The sequence below is a fragment of the Trachurus trachurus genome (genome assembly GCF_905171665.1).
Source record: "Trachurus trachurus genome assembly, chromosome: 20".
In the NCBI taxonomy this organism is placed as follows: Eukaryota; Metazoa; Chordata; class Actinopteri; order Carangiformes; family Carangidae; genus Trachurus; species Trachurus trachurus.
Window position 1 is genome coordinate 23,655,169 of NC_139911.1, and position 26,394 is coordinate 23,681,562.

Below are 26,394 nucleotides of genomic sequence, written 5' to 3' on the forward strand. Positions count from 1 at the left end.
ACTGAAACACAGAAGGAGGAAGGAGGATCCTGTCCTTGGCTTTTTATGTCAAGTCAACAGAACTGTGAATGTTTCAACACTGTGTTCTAAGACTACGTCCAGTCCACACTACTGTTTTACTACGCTACACACATCTCGGTTATGTTTCGGCCTTACATCCACACTACTCTGGTGTTTCAGATCCTTAAAAAACTGAAGGTTTTGGAAACATTGCTGACCACGTTTTCTTTTGAAACTCCTGGGTACGTTGTAGTCCCAATAAAACAGAGACATTTAGAAAGGATGATGTAGACTAGGACGTATCTTCCTCGACTAGGCTACTAGTGGTAAAAACAACATGGAAATTTAAGTTGTCTCTGCTGCAGCTGTTGTCCAATTTAAATTATATATTTTAACACTTTTGCTTTTCTTCCTCCTACTATGTTTTGCAAATATAACTGTAGAGTGGACAGTCTACTTCCTGTTTATACTGGCTCTAGTTTGTGTGATTGCTAAGTGTTTCAGATGGATGGAGATCATTTGTTATATGGACACACCTAGATGACTTTTGTTTTAAAATGGAAACCTTATTGTGGTTCTCTCCAAATTGTCTGTGCTTCACTCTCTCTAGACCTGCATGTGCTTAGTGAGGCTGAGCTAACAGCCTGCTAACAGTCTGGTAGCCTGGTGGGTTAATTTACTGAACGGGGCAGTAGACGTCTGCAACTGGATGGCTGGCTGCGGGCTCACAGATAGCAGGTAAGCAGGCCAGCAAGCTGCAGAGCCTGCAGGCTAAGGGGGAAACTGTCTATCTACTAGGTCGCAGGCTGAAAGGCTAACAGGCTAACAACATGGTCGGCTGACAAGCAAGCCATTGGAAGGAGCCGCCATCATCAGGACATGATGCCGAACACGGGGTTGTGACGACAGATGCTCGGGCCGATCTCATCGTAGTCCTTCTTTGAGTGACACACTTGGAAAAACTCCGGCTGCAGACACCACCACGGGTCAGCAAAACACAACAAGACACATTGAAAACAATCATAAACAAAAGTAACAACAAACAAACAACAAATAAAACTATTGAAGTTATTTAAGCAAAGCCCACAGTTTGTCAATGTGATGTGTGAACTCTTTGTCTGGTCCTCAGCTCTAGAGGTTCAGACTGAAGATCAGGATCAATGTGTCACTGTGGGTCCTTGTGAGTGTAGAAGTACAAAATGTGTATGTGTGTGGTTACCGTGGATGCCAACATGGATCCTCCAAACCAGACAGCATATCGCTGCATGTGATGCGTGACGACCTGAACCTCCATAGGCTTTGGCTGCAAAATAATTGTAAATAATAATAAAAATGGTTTACATTTATATAGATTCACACCGGTGGTGGTAAACGTAAATGTACAGAAGTCAGTCAGCTGTCTGTCTGTCTGTCTGTCTGTCTGTCCTCTCTCTGTCTTACCTTTATCCGTCCTCCACTGAGCTCTTCACTCAGTTTCAGCCGGGCATCCACCACTCTCTTCAGGTCTCTCTGCATCCGCCGCCCAAAGTCTCTGAACATGGTCGATCCTCCAGACAACACAATGTTCTGAAAAACACATACACACACATTTACACTTTTTAGACCTCACTTCTCCACTTCATAGTCCATGTGCTGTTACTGTAAGACGATTGACAGACAGGTCTGTTGTCAATGTGCTTCTGTTTGTGAGTGAAGGAGACTGAATGAAGTTTTATCCAGTTCATAATGAAACTGCGTTGGGATTACAGACATTGTGCCAGAGGAGGATGTCAGTAGAGTAATTGGTTCTTCCATATGTACGTCCTCAATGCGTCTTGGGTGTGTGACCACTGGAGATGGATGTTACTACCAGGTCTGAACATGGACTCTCATGCTGAGACATTTAATAACATCAACCTTATGAGGCCTGTGTTAGTAAAGCCGGTGTTACCTTGTAGAGCGGTCTCCTCACATCGATTGGACAGTTTTGGATGACCTCATCCACAACATCAGAGATGGGCTGCATGAAGTCTGGGTTAGCAAACTGGAAAACAAAAAAATTACATCAACAAATAAACTCGACAAGCTACTAATCATCTCACAAACAGATGGGCTGCTCAAGGTTCTGGTCTTGGTCCTTTATATTTTCCTCAGTTGAAGCTACATTAAGTTTAGCATTTGGAGCTGTTTCAGCTTTTTGCCAGAAAACACTGATAGAGTCTGAGACCGATCAGATGTGGGGTTACCTCAGGGTGGAAGAAGATCTCAGGGCCCAGGAAGCGTTCATAGCCCACGTCTATGTGGAAAGCCGTCTTACTGACAGCGTTGACTCCTCGATACTGTTTGATCCATTTCGCAGGGTCAGAATCGTACTTTGTGAACTCTTTCACGATGTCGGGACAGATGTAGCAGTACCGCTCCTACACACAAACACACAGCCTCTAAATACACAAGCAAATACACACAGCAATGACATGTTCAGAATAAAAAGAAGTTGAGCCATGGAGGAGAAGAAAATGAGTAAAAGTAGTGGATGAGGAGGAGCAGAAGAGGAGGACTGTGGTACCTTGACAGCTTTGGCGGTCTCCAGCGACTGCTCTGGAGGAATCCCCACTTCTCTGTCTCTGAGCAGCTGTTGGATGAAGAAGGTGATGTCCCGCCCTGCGATGGGGATGTGCTTTATACAACTGCCAATCACGTAGCCTTCCGCCTGAGACAGACAGCCAAACTGACCAATCAGTGACCGGAGAGGCTCCAGACACAAGCCTGTACAACTTTACATGATGTGAGCGTGTCTGACCACAGGGATGGCGTGTGTGACTCCGTCTCCGCTGTCGATGACGATGCCGGTCAGAGTCCTTTGTCCCACCTGTCGGGACGTCCAGGATGCTGCCAACGCTAGCACCGCCTGATGGAGGGACAGATCATCATTACATCATCTGGAACCTCCCGAAGGATTGCAACTTTAAAGGAGACATATTCTTCCACTTTTCCACAAATTAAAATAGTTCCCAGGTGTCTTAAAGACATGTCTGTGACATGCTTCGGTCAAAATCCCCCAAGGATCAAACATCTCAGCTCTTTTCATCCTCTCTAAACAGCCCTGTTCAGAACGGCTGGTTTCAGTGTCTGTCCCTTTAAATGCAAATGAACCACTGCTTGGCCCGCCCCTTTTACCGGTAATGGTACTCACTGGTAGGGGTGGTATTAGGCAAATTCGAAAACTAATTACATCATTGTCAGACAACTGAGGGACATGGATTTTAACCTAGGGAGCCTGAAAATTACAGATTATTTTGTCAATTCTCATATTTTGGGGGCTGGAAGGCAAGACAAACACCCAAATACTAGAGAGCCTTCAAACAGTGATATTTCCATTCCATAATATGTCCCCTTTACTTCACATGTATGTCTGTTAGTCTCACCTATCTGTCCACATGTGTGTGTGTTTCACCTGTCTCAGTGTCTTACCAGTCTGTCTGGGTCTTACCTGTACTGCGATGTAAAGTCCAGGTATGTTGAAGGTCTCAAACATGATCTCAGCCAGGTACTCTCTGTTCTCTGGAGTGTTGAGAGGAGGCTCTGTCTGCACACACACACACACACACACACAATATGATATTGTTTTCACATCTTTACATGAACCACTTTATTCACTCAAGATCTCTGAAAAGCCCCACAAGCGGAAATTCCTAAAGGACCTTTGTTAGGAATAGGAACCCATGATCTTCTCATAGACAACTTCCTCAAAAAGTTGCTCATGACTGGCAACAACACCTGGAACCTCCTCATGGACTTCTGAAATCTCTGTGATCTCCCAACAGACAAATGAAACCTATTCAAGGACGTCTGGAACCTCCTCAAGGACCTCTAGAAGCCTGCTAATGATTTGTAGAATCTTCTCAAGGACCTCTGCAACCTTCCCGTTAAAATACTCATGATTAAAATTAAATGTTCACATCAGTTTGAACTCTCCTCCAAATCAAAGCTTGGGTTACTATAGCAACAGTGCCAAAAATACAATAGCAAACCCATTGTCCACCTACCATGAGGAAGCTGTGGTCCTCGGGCTCAGCTCGAAGATACTTGAAGATGACCTGCTCCATAAACTTCTCCATCAGGTCCCAGTCTTCAACCATTCCATGACGGATTGGCCACTGAACCACAAACAAGACAGGAGAAGAGGATGAAGACAGGAGGAGAGCAAAATGATAGGAAGAGAACATAAAGAGGAGAGTAGAACATAAAGATAGAAGAAGAAGGCAGGGGAGAAAAAGAAGAATGAAGAGGGGGGAGAACACAGACCCGAAAACATGCAGACAAGGGAGAAAATGAAGACAGGAGGAGAATATGAACGGGTTAGAGGAGGAGAACATGAAGACAGGAGGAGCACATGAAGACAGGAAGAGACCATGAAGAGAGGAGGTGAACATGAAGACAGGAGGAGCACATGAAGACAGGAAGAGAACATAAGGGGAGGAGGAGAACATGAGGGGAGGAGGAGAACATGAAGAGAGGAGAGAAATATGAAGACAGGAAGAGAACATGGACAGTTTAGGTGGAGGAGAATATGAATAGGGAGAAGATGAAGACAGGAGAAGAAGATGAAGAGAGGAAGAGAACATGAAGAGTGGAGGAGAATATGAGGACAAAAAATCGTGAAGAATTAAACCAGGAGTAGAACATGAAGACACAAGAACATGAAGACGGAGCAAAGCATGAAGACAAGAAGACAACAACAGAATAACATGAAGACACAACAGGAGGAGACACGAAGACGGTAGAATATGATGAAGACATCAGGATAAAATGATGAAGACAGGAGAACATGGTGAAGATAGGAGAACATGAAGACAGGAGAGAAGAAAGTGTTGTAGGAGGGGAGCATGATAAGCAGTAGGAATGTACAGTAGAAGTGTCTCATGGGCATGATCTAAACATGACAGAAGACAACAGGCCTTTAGCTCCGCCCACCTTTGTTGCGTAGTTGGGTTTGTCCACAGCTTCGTCTCCGATGTAGAAGTCCAGGTCTTCAACTCCTCGTACAAGCCTCCTCTGAGCCTGTTCTCCCACGCTGGCTGACTCCTTGATGGCAATGCCTGGTCCACACACACATATACACAGCATGACTCGGCTGTTTTCATTCATTCATACCAGAGCAGCGACATCCTTGAGACGTTCCTTTTGTTCATGTGTGAAGCAGTGTGAGGTCAAGGGTCAGGTCAAAGTGCTTGAGCTTTTTTCTTGTTTATATACAACATCTATCATCTATCACGTCTGTGCGTCCTTGGTGAGGGATCCCTCTGCCTTTTTCTTGGGAGTTTTTCCTCAGTGGAGTTGAGGGTCTAAGGTCAGAGGATGTTGTTATGATACTATGTAAAGCCCTTTGAGACAAACTGTTTGTAAAAACGGGCTATACTAATAAAATGACCTTAAGGGATATTTCAACATTTTGCCAAATTCACCTATTGCCATAATCCCTATAGTTTTAGGAGTAGGTTCATTACCTTTAATTGTCGGGGCAAGCTGTTTTTAGATCAGTGGGGCAGAGACGTGAGCTCTGCATGGTGCACAGTATTTCGGTCTTTCCCTCATCAAACTCATCAAATACACAATCCAACAACTCAAAAACACTCGGACAAGCTAGGACCTGTCCTGCACATTCACCACGCTATGAAATAGTAATGGAATGTTACGAGGTGGAGTTGTTTTCGAGGTAAATACAAAACCGGAACTACATTGCCGACATGGCTGCTCAGCCATGTCGGCCATGTGTATTTAGTTTAAAGCAGAAGTAAGCAATCCGGTCGTTTTGGCTAACTTTCTGTCACCCGAATGAGTTAGCAGTCCCCGCCACACGGAGAGGACCACCCCTTTATGCCGTTCTCTCTCCTCATTGGATAAAGGTTGTAGGATACAAGGAAAGTTTTCTCCTCGGCTTACAGCAGAGCAGAGTGACTAACAGACCCGTGTTTCGGACCAAACACTCTATATAAGTGATTGCTATTGGAAGACTAACGGAACTATTTAAGACTTATATTAACACAAACATTCCGCTTACTTCTGCTTTAATGACGGAAACGTAGAAATACCTTGCGCCTCCGTTGCGTTACCTGAGCAGCTTGCATCTCTGCCCCACTGATCTCAAAACAGCTTGCACCGACAATTAAAGGTAATAAACCTACTCCTAACACTAGGGATTATGGCAATAGACAAATTTGCCAAAATGTTGAAATATCCCATTAAACTGCACACTAACATAGCCTGAAGTTGTGTGAAGTGTTCAGACTGATGGGGCTGAGTGTTCTGAGCTGTTGTACAGGGTTTGGACTGTGTTGGTCTTGTTGTTTGTGTAGTGCTTACAGGAGGGCATGATGAACTGTGGCTCCGTGTTCCCAGCATAGCCAATCTTTGTGTACCTGCAGTAAGACAGATACAACTCTGTTAACAGTGAGGGAGAGGCCCAGTAGTGGTTCCAAACAGGGTATAAAATTAACTTTTTGACCTACCTGCCAATGGCAGGTAGGTCAAAAATTTTACCGGCCAAAATATGTTTTCACCGGCCACTGAACTGCTCACAACACAAAGTCATTAAAATCAGCAGTGTTTTCCCCATTGCATTATGGTTAGGCAGCTGCCTTAACAACACACACCGGCCTCCTAAACTAAATTGTTAAAAATTAAATATATAAAATATAAATATATATATATATAAAAAGGTTTAGATTAGCTGATGGAATGACAACAAACATTACATAAATAGGCTTTCAGAGGAAGATGATGTGAGTTTTGAAACTTAGCCTACATTTAATTCAGACTGAATAGCCTAAGTGGTGTGAACACAGGTTTTTTTTTTTTTTTTTTTTTTTTTTTAATGTAGATTGCCTACTGTTCATCCTACAGTAGCCTATAGAAGGATGCAACTTTCTTTTGAAATATCAAACAAAGAGAACTATGGACTGTGGAAGTTTGAATAGCCTAAATACAGAAGTTATCATGACGTGAATCCTATGCGTGAATCATATGTTGCGGTAGGCTAAAAAAAAAAAACAAACAAAAAAAAAAAGACCGTTGATTCGGTGGAAAGGCTTTACGGGCGGGGGCTGGGGGATATACTTTACGGCCCAGAGTGTCACTGACACTGTCGAGCCCAGTGTTTGAATCTCTGCCACTCTCGTCTGTGATAAAAACACAGAGTTTCACCGGTTTCACCTGATCACGGGCAGAGTCGGCACCTCTTCACAGGATTGCGAGTGAGGTGATGCTGCATTCAAGTGAACTCGGAAATACGATACAAACCCGGTCCCGTATTGATGCAAAACAGGACGGGGCTATTTAATCTGCAAATGCGGGATGATTCCATATTGTCGGGGACATGTGGTAACCCTGGTAACCCTACCTCTCACCATCGCGATGTGTCGCCACATAAACACGTTACCACAAACTAAGGTCGCTCGCTTCTGACTTCCTCCTCTGAATGACCGACTGAACGCGAACGTTACAGCAGAAAACTTGATACATTTTCTTAAATGTTGAATCACGGAGGATAACGGGGCAACTCTGACACTCGGAACACAGCCAGTAGATCTCCTGTAGCTGTAAACTGTGTTCGTTTCACTGTTCAGCATTTATGATGACAATTATATAGTGAAGTTGGCATATTCCAGCTGCCGGCCAATGGCGAGTGACCTAATAATTTTACTCGCCAAATCATATTTTTACCCGCATTTGGCGAGTGGCGGGTGCTAATTTTAAACCCTGGTTCCAAACATCTGGCTCTGGACCCAGGAACTGTCAGAGGAACCTGCAGGCAGGTTCTGACTGACTCAAGTCTGCAAAGCTATACTACATGTATCTGACAGCTGCAGTTACTTTACAAACAACCACACATAACTTCTCCACTATCTTGAGGTTAGATGTTAGTCAGACAAACCATTCAGACTTTTACAACTCAACAATCAGTTGTTTGTCTGAGAAGATAATCAACAGATAGTCAATAATGAAAACATTGGATAGTTTCCACCTTTTGAGAAACAGCATTAATACTTCAGTTCTCTTTGACCAATCACTCCTCTCAGCTGTTGCTCTCCTGTTTCCACTGGGACCAGTGTCACCACTCTGGACTGTGAAGTGGTACCAACATTTTGTTTTTAGTCTCTGCAGCTGTCAGCAGCTCCACCTTCTCCTGGATGAGTGTCAGTGTCAATGTAGCCAGGGGACACTCGCCACTTTAGAAGTGTCTTAGAGACATGAAGACCATTTTTACTTCTTGACTCAGTCAGAAAGCAAGTTAGTCTACTTGACCCTAAACACATTTTCTGACATATACTTCCTCCGTTAGAACCCTTGGTGTTATTTTGACCAGGACATAACCTTTACCTCAGGTCTCTGGGGCAGCTTACTTCCACATTCTCATCATTAGAAACATTAAGATGTTCTGATCAGTCAGTGAAAATGCTCCAGGTGATTGAAAATGCTGCAGCGTGAGCACTGACAGGAACCAGGGAAGGGATCACATGTCTCCTGTGGTGATTTCTCCTGCGTGAAATTCAGAGTAAGGTCCAGGACCCATCATATTTTAGAGAGCTTATGGTTCCCTACCATCTTAACAGCACACTCAGTGAGTCCATCCCTTAGGTATGCTGCTTAGACTGCTGGGGGATTCCCTCTTATTTATATTCTACTATTTCATGTCACTAACTTTGTAATTTTCTTTCTCATAGTTCATGATTCCCTTCTCTGTCCTCATACAGCAGGTTTCTCTCTATAATAAAGTCAGATCTTGACCTTACCCTGTGAAGTGCCTTGAATTCACAATATAAATAAGACTGGATGAAAGTGAATTGACCACACAGTGTCCCCACCACAGTCCTCTGTCTCCTGACACCCTATTGGTGTGATTAGTGGTGATTATTATGAACAGAGCCAGCTGATCTCAGAGGTCTGCATGTCGAATGCAGCGAGCAGCTCCTGCTCTCTTTCCTGCAGCTGTCCTACATTCAGACCAGAATAGACTGATCAGAGATCAGTGGGCGGAGCCTCACACACCATGTGGTTCAATCCCCACAGTGTCAAACTCAGCAGGAAATTGTTTTCAATAGAAAAGTGCAGTCAGAGCATCACTGTGACCACTGGGTTATACTTTCATTCAAGTTCCTGCTCCTGATTCTTACATAATAGCCTCTGTTTGTTTGTTTGTTTGTTTGTTTGACTAATGTGGTAACTGCTTCATTAGGGTTAGTGTTAGGGTTAGGCCACCACATGTCTCTGTGTCCACAGAAACCTGCCAGGACTGGTGCTCTGAAATGATGAGTGGATTAATCCATTAGCTGATTGACAGCTCATGAATTGGCATCAGTGCTGTTGATGAACTGTGAATCTATTTGGTTTCCAGTTAATATTTACAGGCAATCACATCATCATCACTTGGCATTCCATTCACTGACCAATCATTCAGTTATTACAGTAAAAAGCTGTCAGATGTGTTAATAACAGAATAATATCAGCCTGCAGCCTGACAGTCCTGTGTCACTGACACATAGAAACAACAAATCATCATCATCACCATTATTATTATTATTGAACTGTTGCTTTACTGTCCATAAACAAAACAGCACACACACTCCCACACCACACAGGATCTTTGTGGATGTTGGAAAAAAAAACAAAAAAAACAAACACGCACCTGACGTCCAGTCTCTGCAGTGTGCGTGTTTATGTGTGTGTGTGTGTGTGTGCAATGTCCTCACCCGGTCCCGCAGTCTATCACGCAGGGGGGCAGCTGCAGGGACATGTTGCGGTCCAAGTCAGTCCAGGTCCAGGTCCGGCTCGGTCCGGGCCGCAGAGCCTCGGTGGGTTGTTGTTGTGAGCGGAGAGCGGGTAGGGGAGGGGGGAGAGAGAGGAAGAGAGTGACTGGGAGAGAGAGAGAGAGAAATGTAATACCTGCGTGCTGGACCGCCCCCCTCTCTCTGTCTCTGTCTCTCTCTGTGTCTCTGTCTCTCTGTCTCTCCCAGAGCAGTTCCGGGTCGGAGGCAAAGGAGAAAATAGAAACACATCTGACACAGCTCCGGTAACCGGAGTGTGCGTGCGTGTGTGTGTGTGTGTGCGTGTGCGTCACGTGATGTCAGCTGCATTGTAAAAATCCCAATTCACCCCACCTTCGCCTCCTAGTGGTGATGACGCACAATAACAACAACAAAAACAATAACAACAATAAACTGATGTTATTATTGTATTATTATTATCATATCAAATCTGATATCCCCCTGGTTATGTTCTTTTCATTGACTAAATAAGACAATGAAAAGAACATAACCAGGGGGAATCCTACATGTAAATGTGGGGTGCGGGGTCTTGTGTCTTATGTTTTATGTTCTTATGTCTCTATGTAATTGTGGTGTATGAAATGTGGGAATGTATGTAAATGAATGTAAGTTGCACTTCTTGAGGCCACTTTGTACGAAATGGTGAAAACAATTTTCCTTGAAAAGGACAAATAAACTCATCTATCTATCTATCTATCTATCTATCTATCTATCTATCTATCTATCTATCTATCTATCTATCTATCTATCTATCTATCTATCTATCTATCTATCTATCTATCTATCTGCACGTCATATGATGGTGATAAATAAGTGCAAGACTGATACTGAAAATATAATGTGATATGGTCAGCTGAATGTAGGCTACTTGAGTCTTTGGCTTGATAGCAAATAGCTACGTGGAAAAATGTAAAAAAAAAAAATATATAATAATAATAATAATAATAATAATAATAATAATAATAACAATAAAAATAAATAATAATAATAATAATAATAATAATAATAATAATAATAATAATAATAATAATAATAATAATAATAATAATGAATGGAAATTTCAGATCCAACACTTCGAAACAAAATGCAAAAAAAAAAAAAAAAGTATTACAGTTTTTCTCAATCGCTTTGGTGCTTTTCTCACATCACTCTTAACATTTGCACAACAGTTAGTGCATTTCTCAGACCAATTATTGCAAACTGCAAAACCTAGTGGATGACCTGCTAAAGCGAGTCACTTACTCAAAATGGATTGTCCATCCCTCAAAAGCAAGTAGCCTACTCATTTCAATGAAACTGTCAGTGTCGTCAAAATGAGAAGTCCTGACACCATCGTTTATGAACAAGATAGTCAAATGGCTTTGTCATGTTTTCATTAGGACACTTTATTCTCTAAGTGTTTTCCAATGCAAAAAGTGATGATACTACCTGAAAATGCTCAAGACAGCACTATACACTACTTGTACAGCCATGTGAAAACTACAGTAAAGTTACACATCACTGTATTTAGTGGAGATACTGAATATGTTTCACATTTCTACTGCATATGCTCTTTGCAATTCTGATTTGTTCACAGCATTGTGCAAAGGAAAAATACACTACAGTCATCTACAACAAACATAAGAAACACTCTTTGGGTACAACTTTACGTAAACGATGTTGCAGTACATATAGTAACTGAACCTACAGAGTACTGTAAATCATACCTGCACATCCAGACGTTCCTGTCACATTTTCATCTACATCACTCTGTCAACTGTAGCCATTGAAACAGATTCAATATTCCCAAAGATACAGTAATGTCATCCTTACATTGTATCTCTTTCAACCTTATGCCATTGTTTGTCATCACCATTGCACAAATGTCTTGTTCTTGTAGCAGAGTAAAAAGGGCTCAGTCTCTTCCACCTCTGTGAGGTTGTCTTGTAATCCTATGTGATGCAGAGTAAAATTACAGTAATGTACAGTACATGTACTGCATCAACCATTATTACTGTAGTGTACAATACTGTCAAAGTGCTTCCTACTTGTAAAATGCTGTAGTACAGTACCGTACTGTAAAGATGGGAAATCTTTACTGTGGTTGCTGTAATACATTACAATACAGTAAATCTGTTCTCTAGTGAAGCTGTAAGTCTAAATGTAAATGTAAAAAAGTTCTTGTCCCACTGTATCTTACAGTAATGCCTGACACAATGACAGCAGTGCAGATTGTTACCATACATACCTGTTGTTCCTTACTGTAAATGTTTGAATCATTGAATTCACAGTGCTTCTCCCAACATTTAAAATTAGTTTGACAGATTTTGAAAACTAGTTCAACAATTTTGTATGTAATGACTCAAGCAATGAAATGAGGACTATTAGTTTTATAGGGAAAGACTATTCAGCGTTCAAAAGTATAGTTCATTTTGACTGACATGACATAAACAAATGATAATGTTGTAAAACAGCAGAGAATCGTATGAGAGCAACTGATACATGTCCAAAAGCATTTGCAATTTGTTCAGAGGAAGGAGAAACTGCTACTATGATGTGGACAAATGACTACATGTTGTGGAGGTTGAACTAATAGTTATGAGAACTTTCATTCTGATCTGAGAATAGCACCAAAGCGACTGAGAAAAACTGTAATCTACGAAAAGGTGTGTCCGGGTGTGACTGGGCGTGGATATATGGAGCTTTTATTAAGAATTATAAGAATAAGAATGACTTTATTAATCCCCAAAGGGAAATTCATTTGTTTATCAACTAATCTCCCATTAGCAGAAGAATGAAAAAGCCTGATGGTTGTAGGATCTTCTGTATCTCTGTGACTCCATCCTGCATCAAAGAGAGAGGAGTCGTCCACCACTGCTGTTCGGTCCATCAAGGTGTTATGAAGTGGATGATCTGAGTTGACAGAATGGTGTGTTCAGTTCATCTCCCCACCACATCCCCCAGGGAGTCCACCAGAGAAACATGACTGAAGTCTCCTGATATTATTAAAAGTGCCTCAGGATGTTTAGTCGGTATCCTAGCAATGACTTCATGGAGAACTTAACATGGTTATTCAGTGGTTGCCATTGGGTTGGATATGCAAAAATGTCTCTTTCATGAGTCTTCACCATATAAAAAGGTCTTCACCAATATCTCCAGCTCATCTTGTTGGACAAAGAGTTGACATTTCCCGTGATGCCTGGCTGCAGAAAGGGCCACAGCTGTAGGCTACATCTCCACTTCCAAGCCTTCACCTTTGCACCAGGCAACCACAAAAACACCTCTTCATCTCAGCTGGAACAGGGTCATCCTCCAGACCTGCTGCTCTGTTTTCAAAGTAAGAAGCTCCTCTCCTGAACAAACGCCTGCCCACAGGAAAAACAAACAAACAACAACAACAACAAAACTCAGAGCTACAGACTTTGCTGTTACCAGTTATAAGTTAAAATGTTATTCAAAATTCCAGTTAATATTTACAGGCAATCACAGCATCATCACTTGGCATTCCATTCACTGACCAATCATTCAGTTATTACAGTAAAAAGCTGTCAGATGTTAATAACAGAATAATATCAGCCTGCAGCCTGACAGTCCTGTTTGTCACTGACACATAGAAATAACAAATCATCATCATCATCACCATTATTATTATTATTGAACTGTTGCTTTACTGTCCATAAACAAAACAGCACACACTTTGTGGATGTTGAAAAAAAAAAAAACACGCACCCGACGTCCAGTCTCTGCAGTGTGCATGTAGCCTATGTGTGTGAGTGTGTGTGTGCAATGTCCTCACCAGGTCCCACAGTCTATCACGCAGGGGGGCAGCTGCAGGGTGCAAATGCAGCACTACACTAAACTGTGGAAATGTCAATGAAATAAATAAAAATAAAAATGCCTATAATGAATGACACACTTTCTCTTCACAAACCCCCATTAGTTCTACAGTGTTGTGTGGAGCAAATTAATTCATTGGTTTAACATAGCCTATGCTATATTCATTGTGTAAAGTTTCATTGTGATAGGAGCAAAGGGGGGGAATAGCCCCATTGGGGTGTAGCCTGTTCTATTTCTGGCCTTAATTATTGGCACCATATAAATCAATCTTGGATTGATGAGAATTAAACATGTTTCCCCAACTAGGATTTCTTAGGACTTTTAGTAGACCTATTGTTCTGGACACCTCATAGAAATGATGTATGGTGAAAAAAATCCTATTACAATTAGGCCTTGTTCTATTTTGGGGTCCAAAATGAGCTAGATTGCCTGGACTTGCCTGCCTAGACTAAATTAACCAATGACAATGTAGGCAATAAAAGAATCCATAGGCATTATTTTACAACCAGAGAAAAAAAAAAACTTAACAAACAAGTGAAATAAAGAGATAAAATAGCCTATAACAATTGTAAACAAATGGGGCCTACATTTCATGTGCACACTGTCCAGTTTTCTCCAATTGCAAAGTCCTGTACAGTAGGCGGCGGTATTCGCCTTAAAGTTGATTGTGATTCGTCAGTAAATAAAGAGAGGAAGAGGCAGAGCAAAAAGGAGCAGAAGGCGGAGAAGTTGTGTCGGGGCTGCGGACACACGGACAGTGTGTGTGATGGCAGGAGGAAGGTGAAGAGTCGAGCGGCCGCTGGGAGAAGCCTCAGTCACAGAGCTCAGCCGGAGAAAACGCCTGGTTGACCCGCAGCGCAGCGGCAGCGGCTAGCCGAGCTGAGCTGCAGCCCGACACCGTGACAGCAGCCCCGGCCACTGAGCCGCCGAGCGGACCGCTACCAGCCAATGAACCGTGAGTAGAGTTCAACTGGAGGCTGGAGTGTCGAACACAATATAAACTAACGGTGTCGTGGGTTGGAAAATAACACCGTTTGATGCCCTCGCGGAAACACAGTTGAACCGCTGGAGTTGAGCTAACGCTTGCTACGCTAGTGAGTTCCATTATCGGACAGGGATTTGCCTGCTCTTCTGAGGTTTAAGCTTTTCTCTTCAACCCGTTGATTTATTCAAATGTGTCCGGTTCAGAAGTTCTCTAACGGACCATCAGCTCGGTCACACTCTGGTCATGGTTGTATGGAAAACTACCTGTCGCTCGGTTTAGTATTCTCCTCTGTTTTGTTGGCTAATTAAAATTTCAATGCAACTGGTAGGCTATGTGCTGTATACGTGACCCCGACCCACTCACACAGCTGAAGCTTCAACGTGTTGCTTCAACATGAGCACCTTTACAAACCTCTGCCTGCCTTTAATCCTCTGCTGCTCATTCAGACTACACAGTCCAAATCTGTGCTGAAAGCTGGGAGATAAGGTAAACCACAAATACCACAGTCACATAGAGTCAGCGGTTTTCCTCTGGATCAGCACTATCTATCTTCCCTCTAATTTTGCTTCCATCTGATTTATGTAAATTCACCCAGATGTGATGTAATACTGTGTTACTGTCTGCCCCTCTGCTTCACATTGTGGTGCAGCTGATCACTGTGTTCTGACTTAGATCTGAAAGACAAAGTGGAATGAATGGAGAAGTGTCTGCTCTGAGTTGGAGACGTGTGCAGAAGTGAAGAGGAAGGTCAGGTCATCATTCCAGAGAACACTCTTTAAAGTAAATGACTGACATGTCGGTGCTGCTGTGCTGTGGGTCTCCATACAGTGGAGATGAATAATTAACAAGAGGTCACCTGACATCTCACAGGAACACATGTCCTCAGGTTCTACTTGACCATGCTCATGCTTCCATACAAATGTATTGCATGTGTAGCCTATCAATACATACTTGAAACAGTTCTTTGCAATTTCCACGGCTTCATGAAGGACTGGTCTGTGCCTGAAAATACAACATCCCGTTGTAATAATAATAACATAGCCTAATAGTAAGAATATAAAACTGGATTAAGTGCTGTTTACAGAAGTAGTGCAATCTCCAAAATGTCACAAGGTTTGTGTCGATCTGGGAGAATTTATTTACTTTTAAAATAAAAAAAATTCAACTCAATTCCCTCAATAGAGAAACAAACAGACTCATCTGTTATAAACTACCTGTAACTAAACCAAACTCATTTCATACAGCTGACTTTCTCCACTGAGATCTATGAATCGTGTGTAGATCCTGGCCAAGTTACAAAAACATCGACTATAACCTGTGTGTTGATGGTCTGTTAACACATCCCTCTTTGACTTGTTGTGATAGTTCACAAAGCAGACCAACTATAATATGAAGTGTTGTTGTTATTTCTCTGTCTGTGTCTACAGAGAGATTTATATTTGCTGAGGAGATCACCACGTGGTTGGGAGCTCGTGAAGTGATCAGCATGGGAAACATTTTCTCTGTTGCCAAGTAGCAGCGTGACAAAATACTTTAATTTCTGCACTGACTGGATTGTTACAGTTGGTAGGAGATGCATCCTTCTTAAGCTCCACAATTAAACAGTCATCATTCCCTCACTATTTAGCCAATATCTTAGTTGAGTGGAGTAATCAAGAGTTTCTAAAGTTTTCCACAACAATCAACCTACTTTTATTATGTTAACAGAAAAATGAAATAGCATAAACAAATTCTCTACCAAAAAAAAAGAGGAATCACAGCAGCTGATCTGATTAAAGTTTTGATGACGCGTACAAACTGAATAGAATGTCCAAACAAAGTTTCCAATGATAATCAAGATTTATTTTCTCTCTTTATCACGTGTTACTCTAATAACAAAACCAAATCCTTTGCAAACAAAAAAGAGTCTATTTTCCAATATAAAAATAGGCCTACTACTTGAAATTGTGAATGATGTCACTTCTTCCCTCTCAGGAAGTCCACCAAAATAAAACAAAAATAACACAAATGAGCATGAACACAAATTAATTTAGGAATAAACAGTTATGTTCTTTTTAAATAGATTTTACAATGTGGCCACAGTGTTTTTTGTTTTTTTTAAACTTCAAATTTTAAACGGTACAATATAAAACAGCAGTTCAAATGGATGAATTCCCATGGGATTGGAAAAATGAAAGAATGAACCTCTATCTTTCACTGCAACTTCAAAATTAAATAATATTTGCAAAAAAATGTCAGTTTTATAGTGGTGAAACTAATACACTTAAAGACGTGGTATTGGTTCAGTGCATAGATTCTCATGTGTGGATGCCCCAGTCTGCATGTTTGACTGTATGAGGGTTTCTGATGCTGGAATCAGACTGTAGCTTCAAGATATTAAAGCAGAAGTAAGCGATCCGGTGGTTTTGGCTAACTTCCTGTCAGCCGATGGAGTTAGCAGTCCCCGTCCTCGTCCCTACGTCACCACATTCACGCGCATCCCTTGGCTGCACACACAGAGAGGACTGCCCCTTTATGCCGTTCTCTCTCCTCATTGGATAAAGGTTGTAGGATACAAGGAAAGTTTTCTCCTCGGCTTACAGCAGAGCAGAGTGACTGACAGACCCGTGTTTCAGACCAAACACTCTATATAAACATTCTGCTTACTTCTGCTTTAACGTGTTGAGACGGTTTGCGACCTCTGACCCTGCAGCTAGTTGTTAATGTGAGCCAGTAAATGTTTGACCTGCTGCTTCATCACATCTGTGTGTGTAGAGGGTAAAACCTGCTGATCCACCTCAGTCCAGGAGAGAGGACAGTTCAGTCAGGAGAACATGAAGTAGTGTAGAATCACAACTTTCACTGATTAACACCGGTGATGGTCTGACAGGTGGAGACGGAGAGCACAGAGCGCTCCTGCTCCCAGGAAGTCTGTGCTTCCATAAGAACAGAATTCACTGAGCGGAATTAGAATCAGAATTGTTCACACTCAAACAGTGTGATCAAACAACAAAGACTGACAAATCCCACCTCTCTCTCTCTCTCTCTCCCTCGGCAGCATAATGTAAGACGATGCTCGCTTGGCCACCATGGCCAGTGTCACGCTGCGGTACTTCTGTTATGGCTGCCTTGTCACCTCGGCAACCTGGTCCGTCCTCCTCTTCCTCTACTTCTCCATGGGGGCTGAGCCCGGACACGGCAGGACCCCTGTGCAGCACCGAGGCCAGCCAATCACCAGGGGCCAGGCCGGCCGCAGGGCGGGGGGCCGGCCTCCGTCGGCCAATAAGGAAGTGGAGCTGCTGCCAGAGATGGGTGAGAAACTGTGGAGCTCCAATAGTTATCCTTTAATTGTTTGCTTAGGGGAAAAAGTAATGATTCTAGACTCCTTATGACACTGAACTGATAACTATGATGTAATAACTCAGGACTTTACTGATTTGTTCACACTGGTCAGACAGCTTAATGTGCAGATACGATCTGTTCACTGATCCACAGTCAGATGTTCCACACTGTTTAAATCAGTTGACTGGTCTGTAGTCAAAGCTATTCCCTCCTAATAGAGCAGTGTTTCCCATGAGGTGTAGGACACAGAAGCATCAGGAGCAACAGTCACACAGATAGGCTGTCTAAACTCTGCAGCTGGGTTGTGTTGTACAATGAATTCTGGGTAAATTAAGCCTTTTTTTCAAATTAAAAAAAAGAAATGACTAACCGAGGGACCTCATCCAACCAAAGAGCTCCTCTACAGAAAATGTTTTTTTGGAAGAATTCATCAGTTACCATTGATGTTTTTAAACAGAAAAGAAAAAATTGATTTGGAAAAAAATGTCTCATTGTTCTCTCCAGAGTTTTATTAGCTGCTCCGGGTCAGCACACATCTATTGATGGTTACTATGGTAACATGTTCTTAGACCAGTCAGGGAGGGTAAGGTGGCCAAAGTTTTAGTCTAAAAATGAGTCGGTTTTTATTTGTGTGAAACAGTCTGACTGTCAGACTGATGTTACTTAGCAACACTACAGACGAGTCCAGACAGTTTAGAGCCCAGGTTGACAGATGGGTAAGATTAACTTTAGGCCAAACTCTAGCACAGGATCAGGGCTGTTTAGAGAGGATGAAAAGAGCTGTGATGTTTGATCCTTGGGGTATTTTGACTGAAGCATGTCACAGACATGTCTTTAAGACACCTGGGAACTATTTAATCTGTGGAAAAGGGGCATGATATGTCTCCTTTCATCAGTGTAAGTCAAAGCAGCAGCAGCAGCCTCACAGGTTCTGAAGTCTCTGACCATCTCTGTCTGCAGGGATGATATTCAACGAAGCGGATCAGGAGATCAGAGACACAGGCTACCATCAGCACGCCTTCAATGTCCTCATCTCCACCAGACTGGGCTACCACAGAGAGCTGCCTGACACCAGAGACTCCCAGTAAGAGCCCATAGTGCTGCTGAGACCAGCACATGTTCAGACACAACATATGACCAATCACATGGCCTCCCAGTCTGACAGCTGCCTTAAGGATTATGTGTGTGTGTGTGTGTGTGTGTTATAGCATTAAAAGGCAGAGCTGATACGTTGTAAAGCTCCTTGTTCTTGTTTCACTTAAAGGGAAAGTTCAACATTTTTGGCAAATTGGCCCATTGCAATAATCCCTATAGTCATAGCAGTAGGTTTGTTACCTTTAATTGTCTGTGCAAGCTATTTTTAGAACGGCCGAGCCACAAGCTGCTCAGAGCTACGCTACAGAGGCTAATGCGATTTCTTGGTTTCCCTCATCAAACTCGTCAAATACACAATCCATTAACTCCAAAACGCTCTGGTGGACAAGTTGTGACCTGCACATTCACCACGCTATGAGATAATAACACAACGTTACAAGACAGAGTTGTTTTCGAGGCAAATGCAGAGACTGTTTGCCGAAAAACTGCCCCCGACAGTAACGCGTATCAACGGTTTTGCATGGATTTACCTAACAAAACAACCATGTCTGGTAACGTTCAATTATTATCTCACAGCGTGGTGAATGTGCAGGTCACAACTTGTCCACCAGAGTGTTTTGGAGTTGTTGGATTGTGTATTTGATGAGTTTGATGAGAGAAACCAAGAACTCCCATTAGCCTCCGTAGCGTAGCTCTGAGTAACTCACGGCTCTGCTCTGCCGTTCTAAAAATAGCTTGCACTGACAATTAAAGGTAACAAACCTACTCCTAAAACTATAGGGATTATGGCAATGGGCCAATTTGCCAAAATGTTGAACTATCCTTTCAGCTTTGTTGGTATTTTGATATCTTATAATAATTATATTAATCTCCCTGCAGGTGTCGGGATAAGGTGTATCCTCTTGCCCTACCTTCTGCTAGCGTAGTGATCTGTTTCTTCAATGAGGCGTTCTCCGCCCTGCTGAGGACAGTCCACAGCGTACTGGACCGAACTCCCACCTACCTGCTGCACGAGATCATCCTGGTGGACGACCACAGCGAGCTGGGTAAAGTCCAGGAAACGTGTGGTGATGATGAGAGCTGCAGAGACAGAGGGGCTGTGTGGGTTCTGACTGATGTGTGTTTGTGTGGGTCCAGAGGAGCTGAAGGACAACCTGGACCAGTACGTCAGCCACAAGCTACAGGGGAAAGTCAAACTAGTGAGGAACCAGAGGAGGGAAGGACTCATCAGAGGACGCATGATAGGAGCCTCACATGCTACTGGTACATCCTCCATCCTTAATCTATGCATCCTTATATCCTACATTCTTAATCTATGCATCCCTATTCCAGAACTACATCAACTGTGGATCAGAATAATAATTTAACCGGTCTTTACAACATTGTTAATTTGGATGTACTCACTGTCTCCCCTCCAGCCTTGAACCCAACAGTCCTGTCCCTATAGCCCTGTCCCCAACAGCCTTACAGAATTGTCCCCCATAGTCTTGTCACTTATAAACCTTCCCCCTATAGCCTTGTCCCCTACAGCCATGTCCCCTTCATCTCTATCCCCTGTCCCTTTGTTTCTTACTCTTAACCTTGCCCCTTCAGCCTTTCCCATATGGCCTTGTCCCCTTCAGCCTTATCCCCTATCCCCTTGTCTCTTACAGCATTGTCCTCCATAGTCTTGTCTCTTACAGAACTGTCCCCTGTAGCCTAGTCCCCTACAGCTTTGTCCCCTTCAGCCCTATCCCCTATCCCATTGTCTCTTACAGCCTTGTCCCTTACAGCATTGTCCTCCATAGTCCTGTCTCTTACAGACCTGTCCCCTGTAACCCTGCTCCCTACAGCCTTGTCCCCCTCAGCTTTATCCCCAATAGCCTTGTCTCCTACAGTCTTGTCCTCTATAGTCTTGTCCCCCATAATCTTGTCTCCTACAGACCTGTCCCCTGTAGCCTAGTCCACTACAACTTTGTCCCCTTGTCTCTTATAGCCTTTGTCCCCCATAGTCTTGTCTCTTACAGTCCCCTAGAGCCCTGCTACCTACAGCCTTGTCCCCTATAGCCTAGTCCCCAATGACCTTGTCCCCTCAGCCATATCCCCTATGGCCTTGTCCCTACAGCCTTGTTTCCTCTATGATTAATCTACGTCCCCTACATCCTCAGTGCCGACACTTTTACCTGTATTCACTAATACGACACATTCAACAGGCGAGAGGACAGGTAGGCAGGTTTGAGGCAGAGACAGACTGAACCTTCCTGTGCTGTGTGTCCAGGTGAGGTGCTGGTCTTCCTGGACAGTCACTGTGAGGTGAACCAGGCCTGGCTGCAGCCTCTGCTGGCTCCCATCCAGAGGGACCGCCGCACCGTCGTCTGCCCCGTCATCGACATCATCTCAGCCGACACGCTCACCTACTCGCCCTCCCCCATCGTCAGGGGCGGCTTCAACTGGGGGCTTCACTTCAAGTGGGATCCGGTGCCCCCCTCCGAGCTCAACGGGCCCGAGGGAGGCATCGGACCAATCAGGTAACCAGATGAGCGTCAGGGAACCAGCTGAGCAGAAGTGATCCAGTAGATTTCCCTGAAAGCTCACCTCTAACACCCCCCTCCCCCCCAGGTCCCCCACCATGGCTGGAGGTCTGTTCGCCATGAACAGGAAGTACTTCAACGAGCTGGGCCAGTACGATGAGGGCATGGATATCTGGGGCGGGGAAAACTTAGAAATCTCCTTCAGGGTGAGAACACTGTTTTATTGGCTGACAGTAAAGGTATAATCTATTTATTATGACGGGGTATTAAAGGGATAGTTCAACATTTTGGCAAATTCGCCTATTGCCATAATCCCTATAGTCATAGCAGTAGGTTCATAACCTTTGATTATCAGTGCATGTTGTTTTGAGATCAGCGAGGCAGAGACATGAGCTGCTCAGTGAACACAATGGAGGTGAACGGTACAGGTCCCCTGTCCCTCATCAAACTCATCAAATACACAATCCAACAACTCCACAACGCTCTGGTGGACAAGTTGTGACCTGCACATTCACCACACTATGAGATAATGATGGAACATTACGAAACAGAGTTGTTTTAGAGGCAAATGCAGCCGGAACTACATTCCAGACACGGCTGCTTGGCGGAGTGATTTCAAAAGTGCAAGTAGTTCCAACTTCGGAGTATTTGCTTCATGTGTCGTAATGTTACACAATTATACATACTTATCTCATAGCGTGGTGAATGTGCAGGTCACAACTTGTCCACCAGAGCGTTGTGGAGTTGTTGGATTGTGTATTTGATGAGTTTGATGAGGGACAGGGGACCTGTACCATTCACCTCCATTGTGTTCGCTGAGCAGCTTGCGTCAACATGCACCGATAATTCAAGGTAATGAACCTACTGCTATGACTATAGGGATTATGGCAAAAGGTGAATTTGTCAAAATGTTGAACTATCCCTTTAACACTGTGGGCATGGAGACCAGTGAAATGGTTCAGCTGCACCTGTGGATGTATCAATGTAAGGTTGTGTGTGTGTTGCTCAGATCTGGATGTGTGGGGGTCAGCTGCTCATCATCCCCTGCTCCAGAGTGGGTCATATCTTCAGGAAGAGGCGTCCCTATGGCTCCCCGGGGGGGCAGGACACTATGGCCCACAATTCCCTGCGGCTCGCCAACGTATGGATGGATGACTACAAGGTAAATTCACACGCTGCTGGGATGCATTAGGCAAGGCAAGGCAATTTTATTTGTATAGCCCGTTTTTACAAACAGTTTGTCTCAAAGGGCTTTACATAGCATCATAACAACATCCTCTGTCCTTAGACCATCACATCCACTGAGGGAAAAACTCCATGGCATTAGGCAGCTCATGCATCCTCTGACCTCACTTCCTGTGTCTGTGTGATCCAATCAGGAGCAGTATCTGTCTCTACGTCCAGAGCTGCGTGAACGCAGCTACGGCGACATCAGCGAGCGCGTGGCGCTGAGGAAGCGGCTGCAGTGTCACTCATTTCGATGGTACCTGGACACAATCTACCCTGAGATGCAGACCATCGCCAATGGCAACAAGCAGCAGCCACCGCTGTTCATCAACAAGGGTCTGAGACGGCCCAAAGTCCTGCAGAGAGGACGGGTACCTGAACCCCACACTTTATTCTCATGTTTATCTCTTCATTCATTCATTCATTCATTCATTCATTCATGTAGTAGGCCTGTCTCTTGATTTATAATATTAACTAATGAAACGCACACATTTTCAGTTACAATTTGTGATCGCTTTTTTCCTCTTGAGATAAAATGATTGAATTAATGTAGAGTCAAACAAAGGAAATCGATTTAAATTCTGTTGTTTGATATAGTTACATTTTATAAACTCTGAACACAGTTTCTCTCCTGTTAGAGACAGATTTCCACAGAAACCATCAAAACCATTAAAGTTCACTGTCACTTGTTCTTACATGCACTGACGGTAATAATGACAAAACCCAGGCTGTATGTTAAAGTGCCAGTTGAATTTTCAAACCATCACAGCCATTAAAATGATCATCTTAGATGCTGCAGTGCAGTGTAGTGATGGAGTGGCCCTGAGTGGCTGGACTTCATCTTAATCAAAGCTTCTATATATACTATGCTTCTGTTCTCATACATAGTATATTATATTCTATCTTGATTGAGGTGAGGTGTCCAACCTCTGAGATAAACTTGGCTGTCCTGTGGAACAAGAGCCTGAATAAATGATTATACGCCTATACCACGTTTCCATTCACTCAGTCAGTGATTGTGCAGCTGCTGCTGAATCATCAGCTCTCAAATTTTATATGCTTATTGATATCAATGGACTTCTAATGATTTAACAACCCCTGACATCTTGTCAGTTGTTTAGAGTCAGTGATGAGTTTCAGAGAACAGAGCTTTTTCTTTCTTTCTTTTTTTCTTAAATAAAACAAAACAAAAAACATAAAATATTTGAAATTAATGAGATTAACACATTAAATTTGACAGTACTATAATCCACTCATTCATGTATCTATTAATTCGTCTATCCAACCATTCATACATTCATTTATATGGTCGCCCATGTATCTAGTAGTCATTCACCATTCATTTATCCATCCATCCATTAGTCATCTAATTATGTTATGTAGTTTTATAAAATAAAATGTAAAAATTAATTATGCTTTGTCTGCCATCGTCCAGCTCCATAACCTAGCAACCGGCCGTTGCCTGGTGGCCCAGGGCCGAGCCAGTCAGAAGGGTGGAGCCGTGGTGCTGCGGCCATGTGACCCCCGAGACCCCGAGCAGGTGATTTGAACCTGATTGGTGGTTAATTTCCAGTTTTTACACATGGAGTCGGTCTAACTGGCCTCAGCGTGACCTTTGACCCTGACTGTGTGTGACCTGTGTGTGTAGGAGTGGGCCTACGACGAGGAGGGTCAGCTGGTCCTGGCAGGTCTGCTGTGTCTGGACGTGTCAGAGGTCAGGACCTTCGACCCCCCCAGACTGATGAAGTGTCACGGCTCAGGAGGGTCACAGCAGTGGAGCCTGGGGGTAAGACACACATGCAAACACACACATTCATTTTTCTTTGATTATGGATAGTTAGTTTTTGTTTCTCTTTTCACTGCTCACACATGTTCAAAAAATAGATTTCAATCAATCAATCAATCAATCCTGATTATAATATCTATCAGTGTGTGATGAGCACTGTGCCTGTGTGTGTCTCTTTCCTGCAGAAGTCTAACCGGCTCTACCAGGTCTCAGTGGGTCAGTGTCTCTCCGTTGCCCAGCCGATCGGGCCCAAGGGTTACGTCTCCATGGCGATCTGTGATGCGTCACAGGCACAGCAGTGGCAGCTGGAGGCCTGAGAGGAGAATGTTAGTTTTAAAGACAATCAGGAAGGAGAGTGTGTCTGAAGTGTCTGTGTGACCCTCTGTGTTTTTAGGTTTTAGTTTTTCTGCTCAGGAGTAAATCCATGTTTTTAAAGGTTTTCATTTCGATTTTAAAACAGTGAATGAATGTCAGCAGGCCCTGGAATATCCTGTCATTTCTGTCTAATTTTCATTGGGCGGGACAAAGATGATGGGCCTCCCGCTCCCTAAAAGTCCTGTTGACCTGGCAAACACTAAAAACTCTGAAGGGTTTAGTGAGACGTTTTAATTTTTCAGGTTTTACTCCACCACAGTGACACCTGGTGGCTCAGAAAAGATGAAAACGAACAATATGATGTGCATCATGTCTGGAGTCGCACCATATCAGGCTGGTTTTAAAAGAACGATGTGGATCCAGTGGTCTGGAACTCAGTGACGGTATCACAGCAGCTGAACAACTTTTTATGTCTTTGTGTCATTTCTTCATCAATAAATATAAACTCTGAAGTGTTTAGACTGTAAAATGTTCTTTCTAACAATCAGATCCTGGAGTCATGGGCTGTTAGACACTTGTTTCTCACTGAGATTGTTGTGGATCTTGGTGCAAATTTGAGCAAGTGAGCAAAGCTAAAAACCAGAACGTCCCTGCACTCAGAGGCTGAAAGTAGTTAATGTGGAGAAGCACTCAAAAAAGAGATTTCTCTTAGTGCTTAAAGTGTCACGTAAATCTGGGAGAAGACAGAACTCATAACTCCCAAAAATCATAATGAGACTGTCCATGTTTTAAAAATCTCACATGATGCTAAATTATAAATATACTGTTTGAATTGTGGGGGGATATGATGGTAGTGGAGCATGTTGCAATAACATCTACTAACTGAATACTAGTAGTCAGTGCAGAAATGAAATGTTTGACAACTTTACACTGCTGACTACCTAAAGATCTCCCAGTCACAAATCATCAAACGAATGCTCTGTAGACTTCACTTCATAAGAAAGTTCATAATATTCACTTTAAATGTTCAACAACTACAGAGTGAAATAAAGCAGCAGATTATTGATGGAAAGATGAATGGCGCCATGCACGGGGAAGTTCTTAAAACAATTTGTTCCCAGACAGTCAGACAGACACGACTGGATCTTCTATAAGTAGCTGATACGACACCTGAAGATGAAAAGCACAATGAGCCTGATGGAGCTGAATGACAAGAACTGGTTAAAACTGTTGAATCACAGTGTAAATAAAGAGTAAAACAATGTACAAAACAGCAGATATGTCGTGTGTCGGATGCAGATTGATTTTCACAGCAGGTCGAATTGCAGAGCTTCACACACACGCACAGACACACACGCACGGGCAGAGTTAATTTGTCATCATGCAGTCTGAGCAGCTGCCAGCTGATTGGTCGGTTGGACTGAATCTGCCTCATAAAACCACATTTAGAAATTTAGAGAAAACTTTATTGATCTGTAGCTCTTTGACCAAACAAAGTGTGTGTGTAATGACAAGATTACAGCTCTGTGTGTGTGT

General features: G+C 43.1%; 2 protein-coding genes across 2 annotated transcripts; one reads left to right on the forward strand and one right to left on the reverse strand.

The window, feature by feature from the left end:
• Positions 1-404: 404 nt before the first annotated feature.
• On the reverse strand, positions 405-9,842 carry actr3b (actin related protein 3B). Its single transcript, XM_083995826.1, has 12 exons — positions 9,729-9,842; positions 6,343-6,398; positions 4,954-5,078; positions 4,026-4,136; positions 3,470-3,565; positions 2,780-2,887; positions 2,546-2,689; positions 2,226-2,399; positions 1,931-2,023; positions 1,441-1,566; positions 1,220-1,303; positions 405-968 (listed from the first exon to the last, which is right to left on the reverse strand). Exons 1-12 carry the CDS (start codon positions 9,770-9,772, stop codon positions 873-875), a joined length of 1,257 nt encoding a protein of 418 aa, XP_083851952.1. The 5' UTR covers positions 9,773-9,842; the 3' UTR covers positions 405-872.
• A 4,478-nt stretch (positions 9,843-14,320) lies between these two features.
• Positions 14,321-26,079, forward strand: galnt11 (UDP-N-acetyl-alpha-D-galactosamine:polypeptide N-acetylgalactosaminyltransferase 11 (GalNAc-T11)). The gene is made up of 12 exons (XM_083995905.1): positions 14,321-14,574; positions 17,642-17,895; positions 18,886-19,009; positions 19,900-20,066; positions 20,158-20,283; positions 21,278-21,527; positions 21,619-21,736; positions 22,540-22,692; positions 22,910-23,128; positions 24,193-24,297; positions 24,406-24,543; positions 24,729-26,079. The coding sequence occupies exons 2-12, from the start codon at positions 17,673-17,675 to the stop codon at positions 24,858-24,860; spliced, it is 1,755 nt and encodes a 584-aa protein (XP_083852031.1). The 5' UTR covers positions 14,321-14,574; positions 17,642-17,672; the 3' UTR covers positions 24,861-26,079.
• The last annotated feature ends 315 nt before the right edge of the window (positions 26,080-26,394 follow it).

Coding starts and splice junctions, on each gene's coding strand:
- actr3b (XM_083995826.1), bottom strand. CDS start 9,772: ATGTCCCTGCAGCTGCCCCCCTGCGTGATAGACTGCGGGACCGG. Junction 4,137..4,953: donor AACCCAACTACGCAACAAAG/GTGGGCGGAGCT, acceptor TTTGTGGTTCAG/TGGCCAATCCGTCATGGAAT. Junction 2,888..3,469: donor GACTTTACATCGCAGTACAG/GTAAGACCCAGA, acceptor TCCCTCCATCAG/GCGGTGCTAGCGTTGGCAGC.
- galnt11 (XM_083995905.1), top strand. CDS start 17,673: ATGGCCAGTGTCACGCTGCGGTACTTCTGTTATGGCTGCCTTGTCACC. Junction 22,693..22,909: donor TATGGATGGATGACTACAAG/GTAAATTCACAC, acceptor TGATCCAATCAG/GAGCAGTATCTGTCTCTACG. Junction 24,298..24,405: donor ACCCCCGAGACCCCGAGCAG/GTGATTTGAACC, acceptor CTGTGTGTGTAG/GAGTGGGCCTACGACGAGGA.